The 22,816-nt window shown below is 36.2% G+C and overlaps 9 protein-coding genes and 1 non-coding gene across 14 annotated transcripts; 8 read left to right on the top strand and 2 right to left on the bottom strand.

Annotated features, from left to right (window-relative positions):
• The first annotated feature begins 41 nt into the window (after positions 1 to 41).
• On the top strand, positions 42 to 1,335 carry LOC106419055 (DNA-directed RNA polymerase II subunit 4). The gene is made up of 6 exons (XM_013859805.3): positions 42 to 189; positions 325 to 433; positions 532 to 609; positions 772 to 805; positions 902 to 970; positions 1,071 to 1,335. Exons 1-6 carry the CDS (start codon positions 135 to 137, stop codon positions 1,146 to 1,148), a joined length of 423 nt encoding a protein of 140 aa, XP_013715259.1. The 5' UTR covers positions 42 to 134; the 3' UTR covers positions 1,149 to 1,335.
• Positions 1,336 to 1,455: 120 nt separating this feature from the next.
• LOC106419052 (ABC transporter F family member 2) lies at positions 1,456 to 4,777 on the bottom strand. Its single transcript, XM_013859804.3, has 8 exons — positions 3,850 to 4,777; positions 3,156 to 3,497; positions 2,938 to 3,078; positions 2,603 to 2,782; positions 2,372 to 2,527; positions 2,191 to 2,292; positions 1,977 to 2,105; positions 1,456 to 1,889 (listed from the first exon to the last, which is right to left on the bottom strand). Exons 1-8 carry the CDS (start codon positions 4,621 to 4,623, stop codon positions 1,689 to 1,691), a joined length of 2,025 nt encoding a protein of 674 aa, XP_013715258.2. The 5' UTR covers positions 4,624 to 4,777; the 3' UTR covers positions 1,456 to 1,688.
• A 909-nt stretch (positions 4,778 to 5,686) lies between these two features.
• On the top strand, positions 5,687 to 6,229 carry LOC111201346. The gene has a single exon (XM_022693062.2). It carries the CDS (start codon positions 5,687 to 5,689, stop codon positions 6,227 to 6,229), a length of 543 nt encoding a protein of 180 aa, XP_022548783.1.
• A 440-nt stretch (positions 6,230 to 6,669) lies between these two features.
• On the top strand, positions 6,670 to 8,042 carry BNAA10G22230D. Of its 3 annotated transcripts, none has more exons than XM_013859934.3 (4): positions 6,670 to 6,808; positions 6,903 to 6,934; positions 7,447 to 7,716; positions 7,858 to 8,042. In XM_013859934.3, the coding sequence occupies exons 2-4, from the start codon at positions 6,914 to 6,916 to the stop codon at positions 7,903 to 7,905; spliced, it is 339 nt and encodes a 112-aa protein (XP_013715388.1). In that variant the 5' UTR covers positions 6,670 to 6,808; positions 6,903 to 6,913; the 3' UTR covers positions 7,906 to 8,042. The 3 variants fall into 3 exon arrangements, with proteins under 3 accessions (XP_013715388.1, XP_022549489.2, XP_022549488.2); XM_022693768.2 differs by lacking the exon at positions 6,670 to 6,808 and adding an exon at positions 7,260 to 7,348 and having other exon boundaries at positions 6,853 to 7,160; XM_022693767.2 differs by lacking the exons at positions 6,670 to 6,808; positions 6,903 to 6,934 and adding an exon at positions 6,998 to 7,348.
• A 3,664-nt stretch (positions 8,043 to 11,706) lies between these two features.
• LOC106419173 (cytochrome P450 78A7) lies at positions 11,707 to 13,709 on the top strand. The gene is made up of 2 exons (XM_013859925.3): positions 11,707 to 12,774; positions 12,892 to 13,709. The coding sequence occupies exons 1-2, from the start codon at positions 11,779 to 11,781 to the stop codon at positions 13,498 to 13,500; spliced, it is 1,605 nt and encodes a 534-aa protein (XP_013715379.2). The 5' UTR covers positions 11,707 to 11,778; the 3' UTR covers positions 13,501 to 13,709.
• A 1,668-nt stretch (positions 13,710 to 15,377) lies between these two features.
• LOC111212029 (elicitor peptide 1-like) lies at positions 15,378 to 18,325 on the top strand. Its single transcript, XM_022713405.2, has 2 exons — positions 15,378 to 17,607; positions 17,873 to 18,325. The coding sequence occupies exons 1-2, from the start codon at positions 17,473 to 17,475 to the stop codon at positions 17,972 to 17,974; spliced, it is 237 nt and encodes a 78-aa protein (XP_022569126.1). The 5' UTR covers positions 15,378 to 17,472; the 3' UTR covers positions 17,975 to 18,325.
• Positions 16,397 to 16,477, top strand: TRNAL-AAG. The gene has a single exon. It is a non-coding gene; the product is annotated as a tRNA-Leu (tRNA).
• Positions 18,326 to 18,495: 170 nt separating the features above from the next.
• LOC111212028 (elicitor peptide 5-like) lies at positions 18,496 to 19,759 on the top strand. Its single transcript, XM_022713403.2, has 2 exons — positions 18,496 to 19,448; positions 19,530 to 19,759. The coding sequence occupies exons 1-2, from the start codon at positions 19,317 to 19,319 to the stop codon at positions 19,650 to 19,652; spliced, it is 255 nt and encodes an 84-aa protein (XP_022569124.1). The 5' UTR covers positions 18,496 to 19,316; the 3' UTR covers positions 19,653 to 19,759.
• BNAA10G22190D lies at positions 19,720 to 21,050 on the bottom strand. 3 transcript variants are annotated; one of them, XM_013860302.3, is made up of 5 exons: positions 20,696 to 21,050; positions 20,528 to 20,578; positions 20,296 to 20,429; positions 20,137 to 20,225; positions 19,720 to 20,050 (listed from the first exon to the last, which is right to left on the bottom strand). In XM_013860302.3, exons 1-5 carry the CDS (start codon positions 20,978 to 20,980, stop codon positions 19,869 to 19,871), a joined length of 741 nt encoding a protein of 246 aa, XP_013715756.1. In that variant the 5' UTR covers positions 20,981 to 21,050; the 3' UTR covers positions 19,720 to 19,868. The 3 variants fall into 3 exon arrangements, with proteins under 3 accessions (XP_013715756.1, XP_013715755.1, XP_013715757.1); XM_013860301.3 differs by having other exon boundaries at positions 19,720 to 20,053; positions 20,696 to 21,049; XM_013860303.3 differs by having other exon boundaries at positions 19,720 to 20,039; positions 20,696 to 21,048.
• A 209-nt stretch (positions 21,051 to 21,259) lies between these two features.
• On the top strand, positions 21,260 to 22,713 carry LOC111212026 (probable ferredoxin-4, chloroplastic). The gene has a single exon (XM_022713397.2). It carries the CDS (start codon positions 21,869 to 21,871, stop codon positions 22,313 to 22,315), a length of 447 nt encoding a protein of 148 aa, XP_022569118.2. The 5' UTR covers positions 21,260 to 21,868; the 3' UTR covers positions 22,316 to 22,713.
• The last annotated feature ends 103 nt before the right edge of the window (positions 22,714 to 22,816 follow it).

The raw sequence follows: 22,816 nt of genomic DNA, 5'->3' as shown, positions 1-22,816 counted from the left end.
AATTTTTAGCTTTTGCTAATTAACTTTTTTTTTTTGTCTATAAATAGTTTTGCTACCTAAAGAAAAGTAGCTTTGCTTGTTTCGCTGTCGGGACGAGAAAAGAAAAGCTTAGGGTTCAATATCCTTCACTCGCCATGTCCGGAGTCGGAGAAGAAGAAGAGAACGCCGCCGAGCTCAAGATCGGAGACGGTACCTACCTCTCTATTTCCTTCTCCATTGTTCACAAAAATAAGAGCTTTTTTCTTTTCATTCGAATTTATCTTAGTGCAATACAATTGAAAAGTATTGTCCTTTCTTAATGGGTTTGGTTGTTTCTGGCAATAGAGTTTTTGAAGGCAAAGTGTTTAATGAACTGTGAAGTGTCTTTGATCCTTGAGCACAAGTATGAACAGCTTCAGCTGGTCTCCGAGGATCCCATGAACCAAGTCTCGCAGTAAGTTTTGTCTTTCATAATGATTCACTGTATACTAGCAGAGAACCTTCTCGATCTTGTAGGAATTGAAAAAAAAAATCAATATTTTCTCCTTGCAGAGTGTTTGAGAAGTCGTTGCAGTATGTGAAGCGTTTTAGCCGCTACAAGAATCCAGATGCTGTTCGACAAGTTCGAGAGTATCCTCTTTGTTAATTAGTTTTTTCTTTGTAGTATTTAACCTATGTGTTGCGCTTTGTCATGCTTGCATCTTCGTTAAAATGCTTTGATTCTGCTTTTTTTTGTGAGAATGGCTTATGATTTTGACTGCAACATGGTTTACCTTAACTCAAATTCCACAGAATACTGAGTAGACATCAACTCACTGAGTTTGAGGTAAGATGTTGAATCTTTTTGAGATTGCCTTTTTTTTGTCATCAGCTAAGTCGTTTTTTTTTTGACACAAGACTTTAAAACCATTGCATTGAACAGCTCTGTGTCCTTGGCAATCTCTGTCCTGAAACCGCTGAAGAAGCAGTGGCTATGGTTCCTTCTCTTAAGGTATAAAAAAATAATCTACCTTCTTCTGTTCAGTGGAGTTCAGATAGCCTTGTTATGTCTGTCGACTTATGAGATGATGTAAGCTTCTTTTTGTGTGTAGACAAAAGGAAGAGCTCATAGTGATGAAGCAATTGAGAAGATGCTCAATGATCTCTCCCTGGTCAAGAGATTCGAGTAGTGCAAAACATTCTCAAGATTAAAGATTATAAGCATACATCAGGGGGTGTCTTTTAGCTGATGATGTCTGGATTTAATTTTTCATGTCTGAAATTATAAAGCTTTTAAGTATCTCCGGATATTATACCTTCATGTTAAATGAATGTAATTTACAATGGATGATTATGAATGTAATTTGCAAAGTATGATCCAAGCTTGCAATATGATATACATAAAGCTACTTGTGAAGCTTTCAACTCCATCTCTTTGGAGCTTTTATTGGAAATGATACATGTTTTCACTTCATCTTCTTCTGCTCTTTCCAGCTCTCCAGCTTCAACATTCATAGGCAATTACTGAGAAACATATGCAATTTACACACATCTAACATTGTATTCTCATGAATAGTCCTCATCGCCTCGAATGTTCATGTTAAATACTATAGTTTACAAAGGATGGTCTAAGTTTTCAAAGAAACTAAACCATATCTTTACACGGGATCAAGAATGGATGAACTATACTATACATACACCTAAGGCTAGAAGAAGTGTAAAGCTTTTCTTTAATTCCATCTCTTGGCATTTTTGCTGGACTTTGACTTCTTTTTGGAAGCTTGAAACGCTCTCATCTTCTGCTTCTTCCGTGCTTCTCTCTCAGCCTTTGACATCTTTGACTTTGCCTTCACTTTTGGAGCTTTATCCTCCAGTTCTGCTTCTCTCTCCAGCTCCTTGGCTCTTGCTTCCATATTCTTCTCCAGGTAATACTGAGAAACATCTCATGTTTGATAAATCTAGAATGAACAAATTTGACAAATGTGGATAAGAAAGAAACTTGGAAGATGTTTTGTTACATTGTAGTCTCCTGCATAGTCCTTTAAACCACCATCTCTGACTTCAATAACTCTGTTGACGATTTGTTTAATGAAGTATCGATCATGAGAGACTGTGATGACTGTGCCTTTGTACTCATTTATCGCCTCCTATTGAAAAAGGAATCATAGTATCAGAACTTATTCAACCTCCAAGAATAGTTTTAGCCAACAGAAAAGAGAAAGAACAAGAAACCTCGAGCATTTCTTTTGAAGGTATGTCTAAGTGATTGGTGGGTTCATCCAACACGAGTAGAGTGGATGGCTTCACCATGAACTTGCAGAAAGCAAGGCGTGCCTAAGAGAGAAACGGTCATGAAGTACACACCAAATAGAAGTACTATTGTGAATGCAAAAAAATAAAAACACAAGACTACCTTCTCACCACCACTCAAGAGAGAGACCTTTCTATCAAACATGTCAGCTTTGAAGTTGCAGCGACCAAGAAGACCTTTTATATCATCAATTCTCCAATCTACAGCAGCTTCAACAACCGTCTCAATCACAGTTTTATCCAAATCTAGAGCCTCTGCCTATAAACCAACAACTGAGTAAAAACCATATTCATGATCCCCTCTAGTAAGCGCTTTCTTTATGACAGAACAAACCTGATTCTGCTCGAAGTAGTTTGGCAATACATTGTGCTCCCCTAGAATCACTTCACCTCTCAAAGGCTTCTCGAAACCCATAATCAGTTTCAACAAAGTGCTTTTACCGCACCCGTTTGGACCAATAATAGCTATCTTCTCTCCTCTTTCTATCACTAGATTTGCCTTGTTGAATAGCATCTGCATGCATCAGACACAGATCAAACCATGAGACCAGACACAAGTAGTAAAAGGTATATCCAACAGCATTTTCTTAACTTTTTTATATTTTTATTTTTTACTTTTTTAATACAATATCTTCCATAATATTAGTTTTGTATATTTTATCATCTTACCTTATCCTCAAAACCAAATTCAAGATTCTTGACAGTAACTACAGATCTCCCACTTAATCCACATTCAGGAAACCTAATCTTCATTTGCTTCCTCTGAAACGGCTTCTCTATCTGCTCTCCTTCTTGGAGCTTCTCTAGTTTCTATTCATCACACAAAGTTATACACCATCTGCTTGATAAGTAGTAAGTAAAACGTTGCTGCTAGTTTATATTTTTACCTTCTCTGCAGAAGAAGCTCGACCAGAGTTTGCTCCAGCACTTAGTCTACCGATCAAATCCTTTGTTGCTTCAATCTCTTTCTGTTGCTTCTCCCAAGCGGCATACTGAGCTTCGACCCACTCTGCCTTTGAAATCACATACTGAGAGTAGTTGCCCACAAAAGTCCTGGACACACCCATCTCGGTTTCCACAATCTTGGTACATAACTGATCAAGAAAGGCTCTGTCATGAGATATTATAACCATGGGCACATCTTGCTTACTCAAGTAGCCTTCAAGCCACTCAATGGTTTCAAGATCCAAATGATTCGTTGGTTCATCCAAAAGCAGCAAATCTGGGTCCTATACACAATACTCACACTTTAGCTATATAGGTTCAGTAAATGGCCGGTCATAAGCATAGGCTAGTGAAGCATTGGTCTATATAACCCCTAAACTTAAAAAAAAATTATATATAAACTTCCAAATTGTAAAAAAAAAAAAAAAAATTTAAACTTACAAAAGCTCTGAATGTTAACACCTATAATAGTAACAAAAAGCTCTACTAGGTATATGTATCTATATATTTTTGTTGTTATTAGGATAGCAACACACTTGTTCCGCATGTTACCATTCGGATCCAAAATGGTAATAGGCCTACAAAGTCTCAGGACCTGCTGTAACAGTAACAAGAATCATTAATTAATTCATATACCTGAAGCAAGATCTTCCCAAGAGACATTCTCATTTGCCACCCACTGCTAAAAGAAGCCACAAGCCTATCTGCATCCTCTTCACAAAACCCCAGCTCCGGCATTATCTTACTGACTTTCGCATCGATAGAATCCAAACCAACCTCTTGAGCTCTTCTCTGCAAGGAATCAAACTCGTCTAGTAACCTTCCCATTAAGTCTAAATCATCAACAGCTCCCTCTATCCCCTTCTGCAACTTCTCAAGCTTCCTCGAAATCTCCATCTCTTCGTTAAACGCACTCATGAACTCTTCCTTCACTGTCTTCCCCATCGAAACCTCGAACTCCTGACTCAAGAAAGAGACTTTCATATTGGGTTTGGCTCTAATGACGTTCCCCGAATCGGGTTCCTCTTGGCCGGTGATTATCTTGAGCTGCGTCGTCTTGCCCGCGCCGTTGACGCCGATCAACCCTACCTTTTCGCCTTTCTTCACTTCCCAGCTCACGTCCTTGAGCACCGTAACGCCTTCGTACCTCTTGCTTATGTTTTCAAGTCTCACTCCGGAAGATATCGCAGACGCACCGTCGTTTGAATGCTTAACGATCGGTTTACGATCGTGATCTTCTGTCAAGAAGAGCGACTCGAGCTCGTTCGTCGCTCTGATATTGAAAATTACTCGTCGTCTAGGTTTAGAAACAGAGGAGAGTTTGAGGGTGGATGGTGTAGGGCAAGAAAGAGGACTAGTGAATAACGTAGAACGAAGGTTTAAGCTATGAAGGTTCATCGTTAAATCCATTGTGGATATAATTAGTCTACTGTAGATATCAAAGGATCAAACGATTGAAAATGTTTGTTTTTGACAACGAAACAGAACAAGAGTCCTAATAGTAATCAAAGACTCTGGAGTTTTCTATTGCGTGTGCGAAGAGTCTTACGAAAAATACACGTATTCATGTCAACTCAAGGCTTGTAAATTGTCACGTGTCAAATCATCAACCATTCAGAAAGCTCAAAATTGTTTAGAACATCTCATTCTTTTTATAAAGAGGACCAAAAATAAAAATATTAATAGATCTTAGAGTACCCCCAATGAGAAATTTTATCATTGAGGTTCTAAAAAATATATATTTATGTATATATATTAATACTAATATTTAATTGTGGGGTTATTAATTTTGTGGAAAACCAAACTAAAATTTCTATAAACATTAGTTTTCCATAAAATTAGTAACACCACAATTAAATACTTCCTCCGCTTTTTTTAATATATGTCATTTTAGAATTGTGGACATAGATTAAAATTTTTTTTTAATATATTTTCTAAACAAAACATCATTAATTATTTACCTAACCACAAATCAACCAATAATAAAATAGAAAGTATATTATCATTAGTCATATATCATTAAGTGTTAATAAATTTTACATAGAAAACTGAAAAAAATCATATAATATAGAACATAAAATGACTTATATTAAAAAACAGAAAGAATATTAATATATAAATACACATATATATATATATTTTAGAATTTTAATGGTAGATACCTCCAATGGAAGTGTTCTTAGGACTTCATCAATATAAAATATTATATTTCCCTAATTATAATGTCTAAATCACCTTATATAACCGATATATAATGCAAGTAAATCAGTAGAATATTCTCCGATAAACAACAAGCTCGGAAAGAACAACTAAGCTTTCCATCTTCATTTAAGGCATTAAAGAAGATCACACTACAAAAATTTATGTATAATTAAACTCGTTATTTATTTATTACTATATATTTAAGCTAAGCTATCCCACGTTTCTTAAATCTTCTTTCCCAGTTCACAATTTTCACAAAGGGTGTATAAACATGTACCAAGAAACTCAGCAGCTTTATCAGTTGTGGAGACTTGCCATCCAAGAAAGAGACGAAGCAAGAGAGCAACTGATGCATTCACTCGCCGAACTCTCTCAGTTACGGGAACTCCTCAACACTGTACTGTTATCTAAAGAAAAAATACGCAGTTACTACCTAGAACCCGCAGATGAATCTACCGGTCATCAAAATTATAGTTACGATCTTTTTCCCGGCGAATCTCCGTCGAACTTTAGTGTGAATTCATGTCCGTTGGATCTCAGCGTTCTGTCGAATCAGATGTGTTTTGTGGTTGAGAATATGAGAGATTACGAAACCGTTGTGCTGGAGATGATCGGAGGAGTGCTGCCGGAAAACGGTAAGTTTTTGCAAGCTGTTAGTGAAGCTGGATCGTTGGTTGAGTCATTGTTCGTAGCCGGTCCGGTTCCGAAATGGATAAATCCTCCGGTTCTAAGTAATCATATCACTGGAAATTGGAATTACGGTGGTTTGGAGTTTGGTTCGGGTTTCCAAAACCGGTGTCACGCTTCAGTTTGATGTCCGCATAAAATTTATTCGGTTCGGTTACATGTAATGTTCTAAATTATTTTGTCGCTAAAGATATTATTTGATCCAATCAATATTAAAGTTATCATAATACACCTTAAAAATATCAATGAGATCATATCCTCTAACCCTGAAATGCTGACAGGCTGAATGAAGTTATCAATTAGTCAACTTAATATAGATTAAAATTATTTCAAACCGACTTTCTAGTCATAACTGGAATTACTATGACTATGGACCACAATATTAATTATAAACAGTTGGGAGAAAGAAGAAATAACTTAGGTCAACATTTGTAATATTTTCTACCTAAAATACTTTAATGCCCCCCTGACATCAGATTCTTTAATTTGACCAACGCCGAAAGGAGAGAGAGAGACAGACATAGAGGGGATAAAAAGTCATAAATGGCATTCTCGTGATTATTACACGCTACCTCAGACTTTCCGTAATTGTTTATTAATTGCCATATTAGTATTGGCCATGAAATAAAAATAAATTTGATTGATAAAACGAGCTGTTCTTTTCTTTGCTGTAATAAATACAAGCGAGTCTTTAATTTTCTTACAAGTGAGTCGTCTCTCTAGCTTCACTTTTGATTTGGCTCAGAAGGATTCAGAAGGACTAATATATCTTACTCTATCTAAAACCATATCTTCTACAGGTTTTAATCAAATGGAGGATGATCGAAAAGAGGTACAAACCATCTTCATATCTGTTTTACGTCTCTTGTCTTGTGCGTTTGTTTGTTTCCCTAGATATTTTGTTTTAAACTATGAAATCAAAGATCTGCTTGTTTCGTTGTGCTTCTGTCGGGAATCGAACATGGGTCTTTACACTTAAAGAAAACAAAGCTCCAAACAGTACTGATACTGTTTTAGCGATGACACGCGTTTGATTGCGTCTCGGTATCAAAAATCGAGTAAAGCTTCTCTCTTTTTCCGATTCTTGGAAGCAGAACTCTTGTCAAACTTTGTGTTTACCTTTATTGGATACATAAGAAGATCCTACTTTTACTCAGATTTTTTCTCGATCATCAACAACAGTCTCCCTATTAAAGTCAGTTGCATTCCAAAGCTTAGAAACAGTTCTCACGATATGCATCGCCTTGTAAATAGCTCTGTATTTTTTTTTAAAGTATGAAACCATTTTGATTAGTTAATTTTTTTTATTTATAATTGTTTGGTTTTTTTTTGTTGGGTTTGCAGAAGAACTCTCCATGGCTATCAGTGCCACAGTTTGGTGATTGGGACCAGAAAGGAGGAGGAACTATTCCTGATTACTCCATGGATTTCACCAAGATTAGAGAGATGAGGAAACAGAACAAGAGAGACCCTTCTCGAGCCAGTCTTGGCAACGAGGATGAACTCGTCAAGCCACCCGAGTCAGCTACAGCAACCGCTAAGCTCACCACGGTCCATAGTGAAAACCAACATCACTTCTCTCCAGCCCACCATCACCAACCACATTCCCCTTCCGTAAGATTCCAAAGCACCTTTGATCGTTTCAAACATGATTATTTTTTATTTGCATTACTATCAATATTCTTATTTGAATCTAGTTTTATTAAGTTGGTATTGATCATGATGAGAGTTTGGTTTGTGGTCGTTTGGAAACAGACGAGGAGAAGCATCTTCAGCTGCTTCAACTGCTGCGTCAAAGCTTGAAGGATTCTTCTCTAGCAATGGAGCTGTTTTTATATATTGACTTATGTCATTCCAATGTGGAAAATGTAATGTGATCATGAGACTCATATATGTTTGAAACCATTTCGAATTTATTACAAGAAAAAAAGATTAGGGTAGAATCAAGCTTAATTGCTTAGTCTAATGCAAAACATAGACACTGGTCCGAACTCGAATTTTTCCGACACTCCATGGCAATCGGCAAGTCTGAGAAACATTAAGGCCCATTGGTCTAAACTTACTAGTAATGAAACTATTCGTATTAATTTGATAACATTTATGTATTTCCTGGTTTAGGCCTGTGAAAAAAAGGAAATAGAGTGGCCATTGTTTGATTCTAAAATGGGCTTTATATATAGCCCAACACGTACCTTCACGCGCGGTGCATGGATTTGGAATTGCGTTGAAGACAGTGTTATTGAAAAGATGGGCCCCACAATCAGGAAACCTGGCAGAGAGGACGAATCTGTCAACGGTCAACATCATATGTTTAGTCTTGTTTACGGCCCAACTCCCATGCCCCTACCTGCCTCTAGGTTTATTTCTCGTTACATTTCTGAAATTTTTTTGATGACAATGGTGAATAAAACTATGCTGCAAATATGGTGAAATATGAAATACATGTTAACTAATAACTATTATCGATGGCCCCCACTAGCCTCTGCCTTGTTGAATATGAAGATTTTAGGATTAGCCGATTAAAACACCACCACAAGATTTTGTACTAGTGTACTTCGTAACTATTTTATGTTACACATGAAGAAAGAATGATGAACGAAATATGAATGATATAGATTTATACGTACTCGTAATTCTTTTATTAAAAGCTGTGTATTTGATGAGAGAACTCATGGTTGATCATGCATGTTTCTACATTTTTTTCCCTGGCATACACAGTACATACATGTGGACGACCAAATCTATTTGCAATTCTGTCTTCCGAGATGTCAGAAGGGCTGAATCGTTCTAAATTGTCAACCAAATCAGACGGTGTCTCGTTCAGACCTTATTGCTATTTCACTTACACCTTAAGATACATTGTAGAGACTTGTCGGTGAGGCCAAAGCGTATATCGTTGTATAATAAGATAACTTTTGTTTCATCGAGCATATTTCACGTCACGATATTTATGATTTACCTGTGCCATTAAGTAGACGATCTGGGGCTTGTTAAGATTCATTCAACACAAATTTCATTGGTAACATTCTTAAAGTACTTTTTTTTTGTCAACAAAGTACTTTTTTTTTATAAAATAAACTACTATATCGTTACGCTTTGTGTCCCGGAATTCGATTCTTATAAAATAAATGAACTATATGGTTTATATCCGTGATATGTGAAATGCATAAATTTCTCACCGTTGCGGATTTTCACTATCATCAGAACGAGAGTTTTTTTTTTGTTTTTTTGGTGTAAATGTTCAAAACGAGAGTTTGTAATTTGTATCTCTTCTGCTCTTTTTAAATATGCTATTGTAGGACAAAAGACAAACCGGGGATACCCAAAAACGTTCGTAGTAAAAACGCTCAGTTTGATCACTGTAAACATGCATGTTGTCAGACTTACCCAACGTCGCTACTGAGAAGTTAGACGACAATTCAATAGATGATCTAGTATGGTTAGCTCAATCCAATGAATGCATTCATTGTTTTAGTCTTATCGTGACTTACATATATTTAAAATTTTACTTGTATTATCAAATTCTTGTACCTGAATCTCAAAAGTTTATGAAACAAACATCGAATTTGTATTATATATAAATAGAAAGGGTACAATGTACTTTGAGTACTTGGGGACATTGGGATGGTTCATGTCTCCTATCATTTACTCTTCTTTGTCCACCAGCCCCATTCCCTGCCAAACCTCCCTTCTTCACCATTCACACTTTTTTTTCTTAAACGATTTAAAAATTATTTCATAATTTGTAACTAAATAAAATGAAAACTACAATTCCATTTCGGTTATGTATTTTTGTGTGTTTGGACATACATATGCCGAGATTTGAACCTGTTACCTAATATATATTTAACATGGATAATGGATGATTCGGTGCCTGCCAGCCCCAGCATCTGAGATTCCACAACAGGTTCGTTTAAATTTCACTAATTTGTTAGGGTTTTTATTTTATTTTAATATTCATAAACATTATCTGATAAAAAAACGGTAAACGGCGAGCTAGAAATAAGCAACATACAAATCGCATGAGACCTTTATTATAGTTAACCAGCTTTTCAATGAGATTTGATTGTCCTCCTTGTTCGTACAATTTAAGATTGTTTGCACTCATGAATGCATCTTTACAATGACAAAATATAGCCAGCTTTCTAGTGAGAATCTTATACAATAAGTAAAACAATCAGATCTTATTATGAAAATAATCTTACGTTATCTTAAAATTCTGCTGGAGATTTTACAATATAGAAACATATAAGATTCTCATTGAAAAGCTCGTTAAGATTCTCAACATATGCAATAACGTTTGGTTAACCGATTTCTAATAAGATACTAAAAGAAAAATAGATATGTTCCAAACTAAGTTTGTACACGATCCATTCTCATAAAGTTGCATATTATGGATGTATTTTAAGGTCGAGCCATCTGTCTTTTACAAGTTCTGTTGAACATTGAGCCGTATGCCACCCTCTCTCTAATACTTAGTGAGTTGTGAACGTATAAATTAAATACGCAAGAATATGATAAATAGTGATAGAATTCGAAGAAAAGAAAAGAAGACAACTCCACCATTAGTTTACATCTTAATTTGATACAACGACTTCTCGTCGTAGAGATACAAAGACTTGGATCTCGTGGTATACGAATTGGTTGCTTTTTTCTCTCTGCATAAATTCTTGCGAGTTGCGATCAAACAACTTCTAACAAACCATTGATATTTCTATCAATCGTAACAGAATAATGACAAGATATTAAATTGCTCATTATACTTTAGTCATACCTCTGTGAAAATAATAGTCCATAACTTATAAAGGAATGTATATATATACCGTCCTGATTATTTGGAACTAGATTGAGCATGGAATCTAGAACCATGAGTAAAAAACGGTGCAGTAATATGAACATCTTGCATTTAGATGTTTCAAAACTATGTACGATGGTTGAAAACTTAATTTTACTCTCATAGAAATACGTGATTTTGGTTTACTAACTCAAACTCGTGATTTTGCAATTCTGTAGAAAATAAAATAAAGATAAGGATGATTATGAAATAGAAGAAATGAAGTAGGGCAAGCCACTCGCTGCACGTCACAGCTCTCTTGAAGCCCACTCTATAACCGATTAGAACTATTATTTCTGAAAAACATATACATTAATTAGTTCCTCCTTTCGTATTCCCTAAGCCGAAATAATATTTGACTCATTAAATTCTCTTTCGGTTTAACGAACCTCATTAAATTCTATTGTATCTCACATCGATGCATACAATAAAACCAAGAAATAAAACGGTGCAAATAAAATTAAATGATTTTTCAAGAGAACAATAAAAATGCAGAATTCATTGTCATAACGCCCTCTCACACACACATATCTTTCATTTTCATTTCAACACCAAACCAATTCATGCGACTCACCACCTCCCTCCACGTGATTCTCTCTCAGTTTAACCTTACTATTTCAATTTCCCTACATTAATCAAATTTACATTAAGATAATTTATTCATATACAAAATAAACATTTTAAAACAGACGTCTCTCGTCCCATGCATTGCGCATTTAATCAACGCTGCCAAAAAATGCATGTGGGTATATATATACCCTCTACCTTCACCATTGTTCCTCTCTTAAACCAAAATAAAAGCACTTTTTGAAAAGATACAAGATCAAAAGTACAAAAAAAAAATGGAGCTGATGAATATGGCGTCAAAAGAAACAAGTTACTGGATGATCGCACTACCTGCCGTTTTTGGAACCCAAAACATGTACGATGTTTCCATCTTCGGCTATCTAATCCTCGCCGTCGTTTCTCTCTCTCTACTGACGTGGGCTTTCGCCGGAGGCGGTGGTGTTGCATGGAAGAACGGCCGTAACCGTATTGGTCGTGTCGCGATTCCTGGTCCTCGAGGCATACCAGTATTTGGAAGTCTTTTCACTCTAAGCCGCGGCTTAGCTCATCGGTCGTTAGCCGCCATGGCTTGGAGCCGAGCCAATACTCAGATTATGGCTTTCAGCCTGGGCACCACGCCTGTTATCGTGGCTTCTGAGCCGAACACGGCTCGTGAGATTCTGATGTCGCCTCACTTTGCGGACCGGCCGGTTAAGCAGTCGGCTAAGAGCCTCATGTTCAGCCGAGCCATAGGTTTCGCGCCCAACGGGGCTTATTGGCGCACGTTAAGAAGGATTGCCTCGACTCATCTATTCGCCCCAAAGCGTATTTTAGCACATGAAGCTGGACGTCAGCTAGACTGCGCCGAAATGGTGAAAGCTGTGTCGGATGAGCAAAACGGCGCTGGATCTGTCGTTTTGAGGAAACACTTGCAGCTAGCGGCCTTGAACAACATCATGGGGAGCGTGTTTGGGAGAAGATACGACCCTCTGGCTCAGGAAGAGGCTCTTGATGAGCTTACTTCAATGGTTAGAGAAGGGTTCGAACTCTTGGGTGCTTTTAATTGGTCCGATCATCTTTCATGGTTGAGTTATTTCTATGATCCGGTTCGTTTAAAGCAACGTTGCTCAGAACTTGTTCCTCGAATCAAAACCCTCGTTAAGAAAATTATTGAGGAACATCGAGCAAGTAACTCGGAAAATAAAGGAGATGTTGGAGATTTCGTTGATGTCTTGTTATCTTTAGACGGTGACGAGAAGCTTCAAGAAGATGACATGATCGCCGTCTTATGGGTAAGTCCGTATGAAATTGAAAATAATAGTCACGTTATTTTATAACGGTTTATATATGTAACGGTCTCGTACGGTGTAATGTTATCTTATTGTCTTTAAATGCTTACATATGTATAGGAGATGATTTTTAGAGGGACAGATACAACGGCGCTATTAACGGAGTGGACCATGGCTGAGCTAGTACTGAACCCTAACGTGCAAGCTAAGCTAAGGGACGAGATAAAAACGGTCGTGGGCGACCGAGCAGAGGTGCCAGATGCTGACCTGGCAAAACTCCCCTACTTGAACGCAGTGTTGAAGGAAACTCTAAGGCTGCATCCTCCTGGACCACTGCTATCGTGGGCTCGTCTTTCCACGTCAGATGTCCAGCTCAGCAACGGTATGGTGATTCCAAAGGGTACTACAGCGATGGTCAACATGTGGGCCATCACTCACGACCCGACGGTATGGTCCGACCCGTTACAATTTAACCCGGACAGGTTCATTGGGAATGCTGACGTGGACATACGTGGTGGGGATCTAAGGCTTGCTCCGTTTGGAGCTGGGAGGAGGGTGTGTCCGGGGAAGAACATGGGTTTAGCTACTGTGACTCGTTGGGTCGCTGAGCTAGTGCGACGGTTCGAGTGGAGTCAAGATCAGACAGAACCGGTTAATCTTAGTGAAGTCTTGAAGCTTTCTTGTGAGATGGAGCATCCGTTACGTGCCGTTGTAACGGAAATATATTAAATTAGGGTTTTTGACTTTAGTCAAGCTTAAGTTATTTTCTACATTTGTTACGTTTTTGCTTTGTTTTGTCGAGAGAGGTTTGGATTGCTTGTCGTGTGGTTTTCTTTTGTTTACAATTAGTTGATTTAGCAACTCGGTTTGTTATGTACGAACGTAGTATCATTATCCTTAATTAGTATGGGTTTAAATAAATGGATCAGTAATGACTAGATCATACTATCGGTTTTTGCTGTTTTGGTCAGTTGTCCTTGTTATGACTTTGGCTAGCCTACGTACGTACTTAACACCTGAATATTTCTCTAAAAGTCGAAATAATTGCACTTGTTTTCTTCCGATAACGAGATATTTTCAGAATCAGAAGAAACAAACTGGGTGGGACGTGGACAAAACACTGAGATGGTTGTGTTTTAATTGTAATTTGGACGATTTTGATCAATTTGGTGCACCTGCTTGGTAAGTTATAACCGACAGATACGTTGTCATTTTGTAATAAGTGAGGAGAAGTATGTAATTCAAGTGGTATCATGTCATAAATGTATTTAGACACGAGTATTTGTACTTAACTATTTATGAAAGTTTGTGCTCTCGTTCATAGTTTATAGACCTGCCGGGAAATAAAAGTCGGAGAAAAAAAGGAGAAGGTGTGTCTATATGGGCAGAGAACCTATTTGAAACAAATTCGAAGTCGATATATTCTCTGGTTAATGCAAAAGACTTTTTTAAATTAGCAGTTTCAAAAATTTATGTTGATTAGAATCATTCGATTACATCCGTTAATTAGATAGACTAATTAACAATATCCGTTATCTATCTCGGATAATTCTTAAAAAACACAGCACGCAGAGGGAGGGTACGGAGCAGTGGAACCACACTCTAGTTCATGGATGGAGCCACACACACACACATGCTTTTGGTGTGTAACTGTGTTTGATCTGTCGGTGGGAAAATAATTTGGAAGAGAAAAATCAGTGAACTGATTACACTTTGTCATATTCATCTCAAATCAAGACAAATTCTGTTAACATTGCTGGACAAAAATAAATAGGCTCTTAGAAAGCTATAAGATGATGGTGATCGATCCCAAAGGAGGTGACGTTACCTTGTTCTTTTCTAAATGAATAGATATTTACATGACATAATATATTGATATAAGATTTGTTGTCGTGCGAACAGAGCACAGTGTAAACAAATAAATCGATACGATGGTTAGTAGGCCTAATGGTTAAATATATAACCTGATGATCTAACGACTAAGTACTTAGATTTGATCAGAAAGATATATTTATTAACCGATAGTGTATTGGACTATAGTTTAGTGTTTCCATTGTGCTCCTAGTTTATTGTGCTGTTAGTTCGATTCCATTGAGAATGGTTGTTTAGGTCAAATCTAGATATTAACAATAGCTGATCTTAAGTATAACTGGGTTTTAAAATATAAATATTGATTACTAAAGTATAACTGAGTTCTGGGATGTTTTAGAACAGTTAAAATCGAACGAAATATCAAATGGAGATTCGAGATATAAAATCAAAACATAGTCTAATAAAAACCTTTCCAATTTATAACACTATGTTAGTGCGAAATCACACTATTTTACTGTCATTTTAATATTTAAAATTTGTTTTTCTCTAACCACAACACCAACTTTGCACTAATCTATTTTTTTTATTATTATAATTTATTATTAAATATTTTAAATACAAATAATTATTATTGTGTGTTTTATATTACATGAAACACATTACAATAAACATATTTTTAAATAAAGTATTTTCTATTTCAATATATAATAATATTTAATTAACAGATTTAAATATTTAATACATATAATATTTTATTGTAAATATTTAATTTATTATTTTATAAATATTTTCTTTTATGATTTATTTAATTATATTTTTATTAATAAAAATAAATAATATTTACTCTGGTAAATAGTATCTTATCATATTTGGTATAAGATCATAGTATTGCACTAAAATAATATGATTTTAACGCTGAATTGAAGAGGTGTTTCTGTGATTTTAAAGTTGGTGAGAGCCTGAGAGGTAGCATAATAATTCATATATTTAATCTTATTGCCACTTGAGATATCTACAAGCCAGGGTCTACAAGTACTCAAATCCAAAACTGTTTTTTCGTCTTTTGGAGTTAAAGGTTATGCCATCTCTAATGGAATTGCAAAATACTATTTTAGTGTGTTTTTTACACAAAATCTTCTTTAATGGAACTGCAAAAATCACACTATTTTAGTGCAACACTAAAATTTGATACCAAATTTGGTGTGATACTATTCACCCCACTAAAACACTATTCATCCCACTAAAACACTATTCATTTATTTTATTATTAAAATATACAATTAAATAAATGATAAATAAAAAACTTAATACATATAATATTATAAATAGTTTTAGTGTGAAGTTTAGTATTATGGTTGGAGAAGATCTTAGTTTTAATGTTAAAATTACATTAAAATAGTGTGGTTTTGATACTAAAATGGTGGTAGTGATTGGAGATGACTTTCAAAGCCAAGATAAAAAGAGTGGAGAAAACAGAGAGTTAATGTGGAGGTGAAGAAGTCATAGGTTTCGTCGCTTAGACTGATGGTCTAGTTTATAAATTAAAGACATGGAAAGCTGTGCATGGAGTCGTATCTCTGCATTCTGAAACTAGGCTCGTGTCTTTGTCTCTTCACTATTCATTTCATTTCAAGACACTGACTTATCACTGCTTCAATGTAACAATGTTAGTGGCTGGGGGCAGTCGACAATTCTTCAGGTGACATTGACCCATCCTTTTTTATTTATGGTTTATTTTTTCCTATTCTCATTTATTCAATATTTACATTCTACAATAGTTTATATTATTAAAATATATGAGTTTAAACAACAAGTTGATATGGCCGAGTTGGTCTAAGGCGCCAGATTAAGGTTCTGGTCCGAAAGGGCGTGGGTTCAAATCCCACTGTCAACATATAATTTTTTATTTGATCGAGGAATGCCAGTCTATAAGGTTGCCCATTTCCAAGTCTCAAAACCGTATTTGGGCTTTTGTTCATGGGCTTTACTTATTTACTTTGATTAAACTGATGAGTAAATATTTTGGCATGTCCATCAAGAAACATACGAGTAAATAAAAAACCCTAACCAAGAATTCTCTTGATACCACTCCATTGCGATCTGTTAGTAATGGTAGTGACTACTAGGGAGTATTTTCTTTTTGGTCAAGACTACTAGTGAGTATACCTCATGAATAAACATGTTTGATTAAACTATTATCATATAAAGAATAATACCATAAATCACGAATAGCTTTTGTTATACTGACTAGTGCTTTAACATTGTTCACCTTTTGTAAGGCTTATCCTTAATATTAACTTATTATAGTAACAGCCATGAATGCACATGTTTTGCTTATATGAAAATCAATTGAAAACTCGAGAAAAGGTCACCAATAATGCATTGGAAAGTTTTTGGAGTTTGAGAAAGATTAAAATTATTGAAAAAGCATATAGCAATATGCAAATGGACACCATTTCCAAAAAATATGCAAATGGACCGAAGACAACTAATATCCAGGCCCCATGGCAAGGTCAAGATTCCAGACAAAGAATTTAAAAATTATTTATCAACAAACAAATAAATTATCTTTTATACCTGGTTTTTAATAAATAATTACTAGCTAATGTTATAAATTTTGTTTGACTTCTGTTTTAAAATTGGAATTCTTTTAACATAAAATGTATAACGAGTTGTTTTTCTTTATTGGAACCAAAGTTGGACGTTGCACCTTCCATCCCTACTAAACCGGCCTGCTAATACCAAGTTGTAGAGACACACATGGCATTCTTCGCTGTGTCAGTGTTATAAAAAGGGTCGAGACCATCTGAGACAAAGCATAACCTCTATATTTACTCAAACATCTATTCACACGCGCACAAGAAATAAATTAGACTGACTTGGATTTCAATGGAGAAAGAGAGACGAAGCGAAGAAGAAACCTCTCATCATCGTCCTTGTCAATTCCTTAACGAAGCTATCAACAGCTTCATGGAGTGTCTTGGTCTTCATATCTCTCCTTCTCCATATTATTCAGCATCTTCGGTAATCTATTATAAATTTATAAGCAAAGAAGCTAAAGAGAATCAAGGTGTTCTGCATATATTATCAGTATATAACTATATATATTCACATGCATATGCATGCATGTATAATTTGATATGCTTGGTCGTATAGTTTGCTATATATAATAGAACTTTTTTTTTAATCTCAAAGTTTTTCAAAAGGAGTTTTACCTTTTGTTTTATATCGATATGACCAAATTGGATGTTCAAACTATTTCTAACAAGGAGTTTACAAATGCATGTAGGAGACTCCAAACGGCATCGTGACAACAAGGGGAATGATAGTCAGGCTAAAGCAAAGGGGGAGAGAGACACCTAGCTCTGGTAGGCCTGGCCGCCACAACTAAGGATTGGATTTGTTCTTTTCCTATCACCCATACACGTGGAAAACGGATTACAAGTGCATGCAATTTCACGTTCGTTCATAAACATCGTTTCATGTGTTTGTATATTGTTTCTGCTAATTACCGTAGCATTTCATGAAGTTTCAAAAGGTTCTAATATGATATAAAAGGTGTTATTATTAATTATTATCATATTCAAGCGACTGTGGTAATTGGACGATAGCCGACGGTCACCAAAGGTTTACAAAATTTTAAATAAAGTATTATAAAAAACGTTTGTACTATTAGGTGATCTTAGTTTTTGGACCTAGCTACAAGTGTATAAAATATATTGATAATCAACATCATTGTATATGTTTGCTCGTGGGTTAATATTTTATTTTCAGAGCTAAAGCCACAACAATTGTATAAACCTGATTAGAATCAATACGTGTAATCATTTTCCGCTGTTTATAACACATTATTCCCCTAATCGAAACATCTCTGTCGTATCTTGTTATATAGTTGCGCCTTCGATCCTCTTCCTCTTATTATTGCATGTATGCTACAGAAACAGAATAAACATTTACCTAATTATTTCATTCAATAGTCAACGTTTGTGTCGTGCTGTTACCTGGCAGCTTTGATGCATAAGCAAGCTATTGATGCGTATATGCGGCATATATCATATTCAACATTTACTTCTATTAGTTCATGTATTTTGATCGACTAGATGTACATGAAAAAATCGCATAGATAAAGTCAAGAACTGAAGAAAAATATATATTATTTTTGGAAAAAAAACACTTGGTTTGAAATATAAGTCTGAACTTGTTGAACACAAATTAGAGTATAGTATGTTTATAGAAAATGAGAGTTGGCGCCAAGGGGTTCTATATATGGATGGGTTAGCCATTTCCCACTTAACTCTGCATTGTAGACCTATAGAATTCCACTCCTCCACGGAGAAAAACGATATAAATAAACAAATTCCACTTCTCCACTGTACACAAAGCAAAAAAGAAAGAAAAGAAATTTATTAAAAGGTAGGAGACTTGAGCTTGAAGTTTCGGAATTGTCACAATTTTTTTTTTAATAATTAAAAACCGATATTTTCACTGCATAATTTGGGAGAAAATACGATCCGGTACACGGACCATAAACCGGACTTGAGTTTTTTTGTTTTTTTTTCGAACAAATCTCGGTGAATATTGGACTGCTTATCGGACCTATCATTTTTTTTTTCTTCTAGCAGCTTCTACAAAGACATACCCCTGTATAGAAATGAGGAACAAAGAGTTGAGAGGGAACATTTAAGAGGGTGATTGATCTTTTGGTTAGAGAGAGAGAAATTAGAAGACAGAAGATGCAGAAAGAGAGCGATAACAAAAGACATAGGTGCAAGCTCATCACTCAAACTGCGATGGCTTTCCTAGACTGTCTGAATCTCAGACACTCATCTTCTTCTTCAGACATGGTGAAAGCCAAAGCAAGAAATGTAAACTGATGAATTCTCTTCTCGTTCGTTTAACTAAACGAGTGTTTTCTTTTCTGCTTAGCTTCTCTTTTTGTGAGGTAGGAGGCAGAAGTAGCTTCATCTGTCGAAACTTCCGCTAGGAGTCTAAACGTGTCGAGTAAATTGACAAGGAAACCGCCGGTGAGCTCAGGGAAAAGAGGTGGAGTTAACAGCTACGACATGTAGCTACAAGTCTTTTTTTTTTAACTTCGTCACGGTGTAAAATAGGGTAATCTTTGTGGACCAGTAACTCTAAAAGAAACTTGATTTGCGTCTCAAGATTCAAGATCATCTTTGCAGTTTCATAATAATCAAACTAGAGTATTCTTAAGCTACAAACACTAGCTAGATTCGGTTTCTGGAAAAGGGCAAGTGAAAAATGAAGTGACTATAATAAACCTTCTACTGCTTAACTCGCTTTGCAAAATAACTTGCGGCAGTTTTGGAGAAGCGAGTGATTGTGAATAACAATTGCCATAAAGAGCGTCCCTTAACGATCCCTTCCCTCAAGTTCCTCGCTGCTTTAGCCACCACTGGTTCTGTTTCCTTTCTCTCGGTCTGATGCATCACCTCCTGCATTGAAGCTACTGATGAAGTAAAACATGGAAGTTAACCATGAAGCATCCCTATCCCAAAAAAACAAAAGCTTGAAAGTAATGCTGGCTTAAACCTGGATTCATGTTTGTAAACCTCCTTAGTCTATCTTCAGCCACGCGAATAGCCCGCGTTGAGCTTTTAACACCTTGAGTGATACCTTGCCTACAACAACACCAAAGAGTTAGACATGAAACGAAGATTGATGCGAGGCAAGAACAGAAATCAAACAGACCCTAGATCACTAAGCTCCATAGTTAAGTCACTGATCTCCATCCCGGATAAGCGAAGAGCAGCCATTGTATCAGGTAACTCTTCTCTGGTTACATCCAAAAGCTTCTCAACAGACTCTGCTGCTTTCTTGAAAGCCTTGTCAAAGTAAAACAATACATAGATCATTCACAACCCCTCAAGAGTCTGTAGAATCTTTAAAAGCTAAATGTTCAATAACTAACTAACTAACTAACCAGAAGAGTAGGAATCGCAGCTAAGAATAGCCATGATGCTGAGATCGCTGTCTGCAATGGTGATGAAAGTTGAATTGAATTCGCAAAGAAGCAAACGAATTTGTTTTGACCTAGATCCAAGAGCAATTAAGGCGAAGATCTCGAAGATGAGTACAGAGAGAGACTTACTACGCAAGCGACGACGTTGAGCAAGACGAAGTGTTTCTGCGTGAGCGTCCATTGCGAGAGTTGGAGAGGAGGCTGTCCCACGGAAGAAGTTAGACGGGAAGATTCGTTCGGATTCGAGTACAATGGAGACGCGATTGAGTCCGAGACCTTGGCGAATCGCAGAGAAGCTTGCGGGAGAGTGTACCGGCGGCGAAACGGAGGACTTTTATCGATGAATGGTTGTTTGAAAATCGGATTGGCGAAGATTGCAGGTTTGGGCGGTTGCAGTTTCGTAGAGGAGAGCATAGTGAATAAATGCTTTCGTTCTACTCGTGAGAATCCATTGTTTTGAGCTTCCGAGTGACGATAACAATGGAGGACAAGTTTTAGAAACAGTAATTTGCAAAACAAGTCCTCCGATAAAGATTTAATTAGCTAAAGTACCTCACACTACTATTTGGACTAATTCAACCTGATTTGCATTATGAGTGAATCGACTAGCCCTGGGCATTTCGGGTATCGGTTCGGGTTAGGATAGTTTGGGTAAAAGGTTAAAGGATCCATTTGCTACTTAACTATTTCAGTTCGGTTCGGATAGTTTCAGATTTGGTTCGGTTCAGATAGTAAAATTAAAAACCGAAAAATACTCGAAAAATTTGGTTCTCATTTAGATCTGATTTGGATTCGGATAATTTGGATAAAATATCAAATAATTAAAATGATTTAGATAATAATTTTGGATATTTCGAATAAAACTATCCAGATAGTTTCGCGTAGTTTGAATACTTTATAATAATTTAGTTATTTTCGACCATTTTCATATATTTTTTTAATTAAATATATATATTTAGTTATGTTATATGTATATATAATTAATATTTTTATATATTCGGGTATCCGTTCGGTTTAATTGTTTCAAATATAAAAAATTTAGAAACCGTTCCGGTATTTGAGAGTATTAGTTTGGTTTCAGTTTCGGATATTTCGGTTCGGTTCCAGTTCTGTTCTACCGGTTATTTTACCATGCCTAAATCGGACCACACCACATTGGTTTGGGAGGCCTCTTGTGTACACGTAGCATCACTCTATGCACGTGTTACATGCATGATCTTCGAGCTGATGTATCATGTATAAGCTTTAAAATATAAGTTTTGTGTTGATTCATTGTTCTTACACAATTTCAAACCAAAGCGAATGCATATAATGGATCAATTAGTGCTCTCATGGAGCATCAACCCTCCTCTAATATCAACATCACGTGCTCAGCTCATGACCACGCTCAATAAGCCTTACGTCTTGTCTTTTTCGCCGTCGTTGAGATTAGGCAATAGAAAGGTGTTTGCAACGGCGTCTAGAAGGGTGAAACTGATTGATCCGGAGGGAGAGGAGAAGGAGATCGAAGTAAACAAAGATAGTTGCATACTTGAATCAGCGGAGTACGCGGGGATGGAACTGCCATACTCTTGTAGGTCAGGGACGTGTGGGACTTGTTGCGGAAAGATAGTGTCCGGGAAAGTGGATCAGTCGCTAGGTTCTTTCCTTGAAGAAGAGCAGATTCAGAAGGGTTACGTCCTCACGTGCATCGCACAACCACTCGAGGACTGTGTCGTCTACACCCACAAGCAATCCGATCTTTCCTGAGTCGCACACTTTGGCATATTGGTCCTCAATATAAAGGCCCGTTTGCTAAAGCCCACAAAGAAATGGAATAATATGGGCCCAGTTGCACATATGGATGAATACCGTTGGACTTTTATTTAAGTATCTTCTGTGTGGGACTGTGGTTCATCTAATATTTTTAGGTAGGCTTACATTTTCATCTTCATTTTGAGAAGGATTTTCAAACATAAATAACAAAAATAAATAGAATATTGATAAAACAAACAAAAATCGTTAAAGACAATGTAAAATTATATGGTTGGAAATTAAATTATCATTTTCTAGAATAAATTATATGTACATATGAGTTGTTCACAAACAAACAAAAAAGAAAAAAATATAGAGATGAAAATAATATTAGAGAAATGTAAATAAATCTGAAAGATAATTCATATCTTATTTAGGTTCACATAAACGGTGGACGCAGCAGCCACATGAGAAAGAAGCCTCCACATGGTTCATCAAACTTCCGCCATTCCAAAT

This window comes from Brassica napus, chromosome A10, assembly GCF_020379485.1.
Source record: "Brassica napus cultivar Da-Ae chromosome A10, Da-Ae, whole genome shotgun sequence".
NCBI lineage: Eukaryota > Viridiplantae > Streptophyta > Magnoliopsida > Brassicales > Brassicaceae > Brassica > Brassica napus.
Note: the sequence above shows the minus strand (reverse complement) of the source record. Positions and strands in the feature narration are given on the sequence as shown.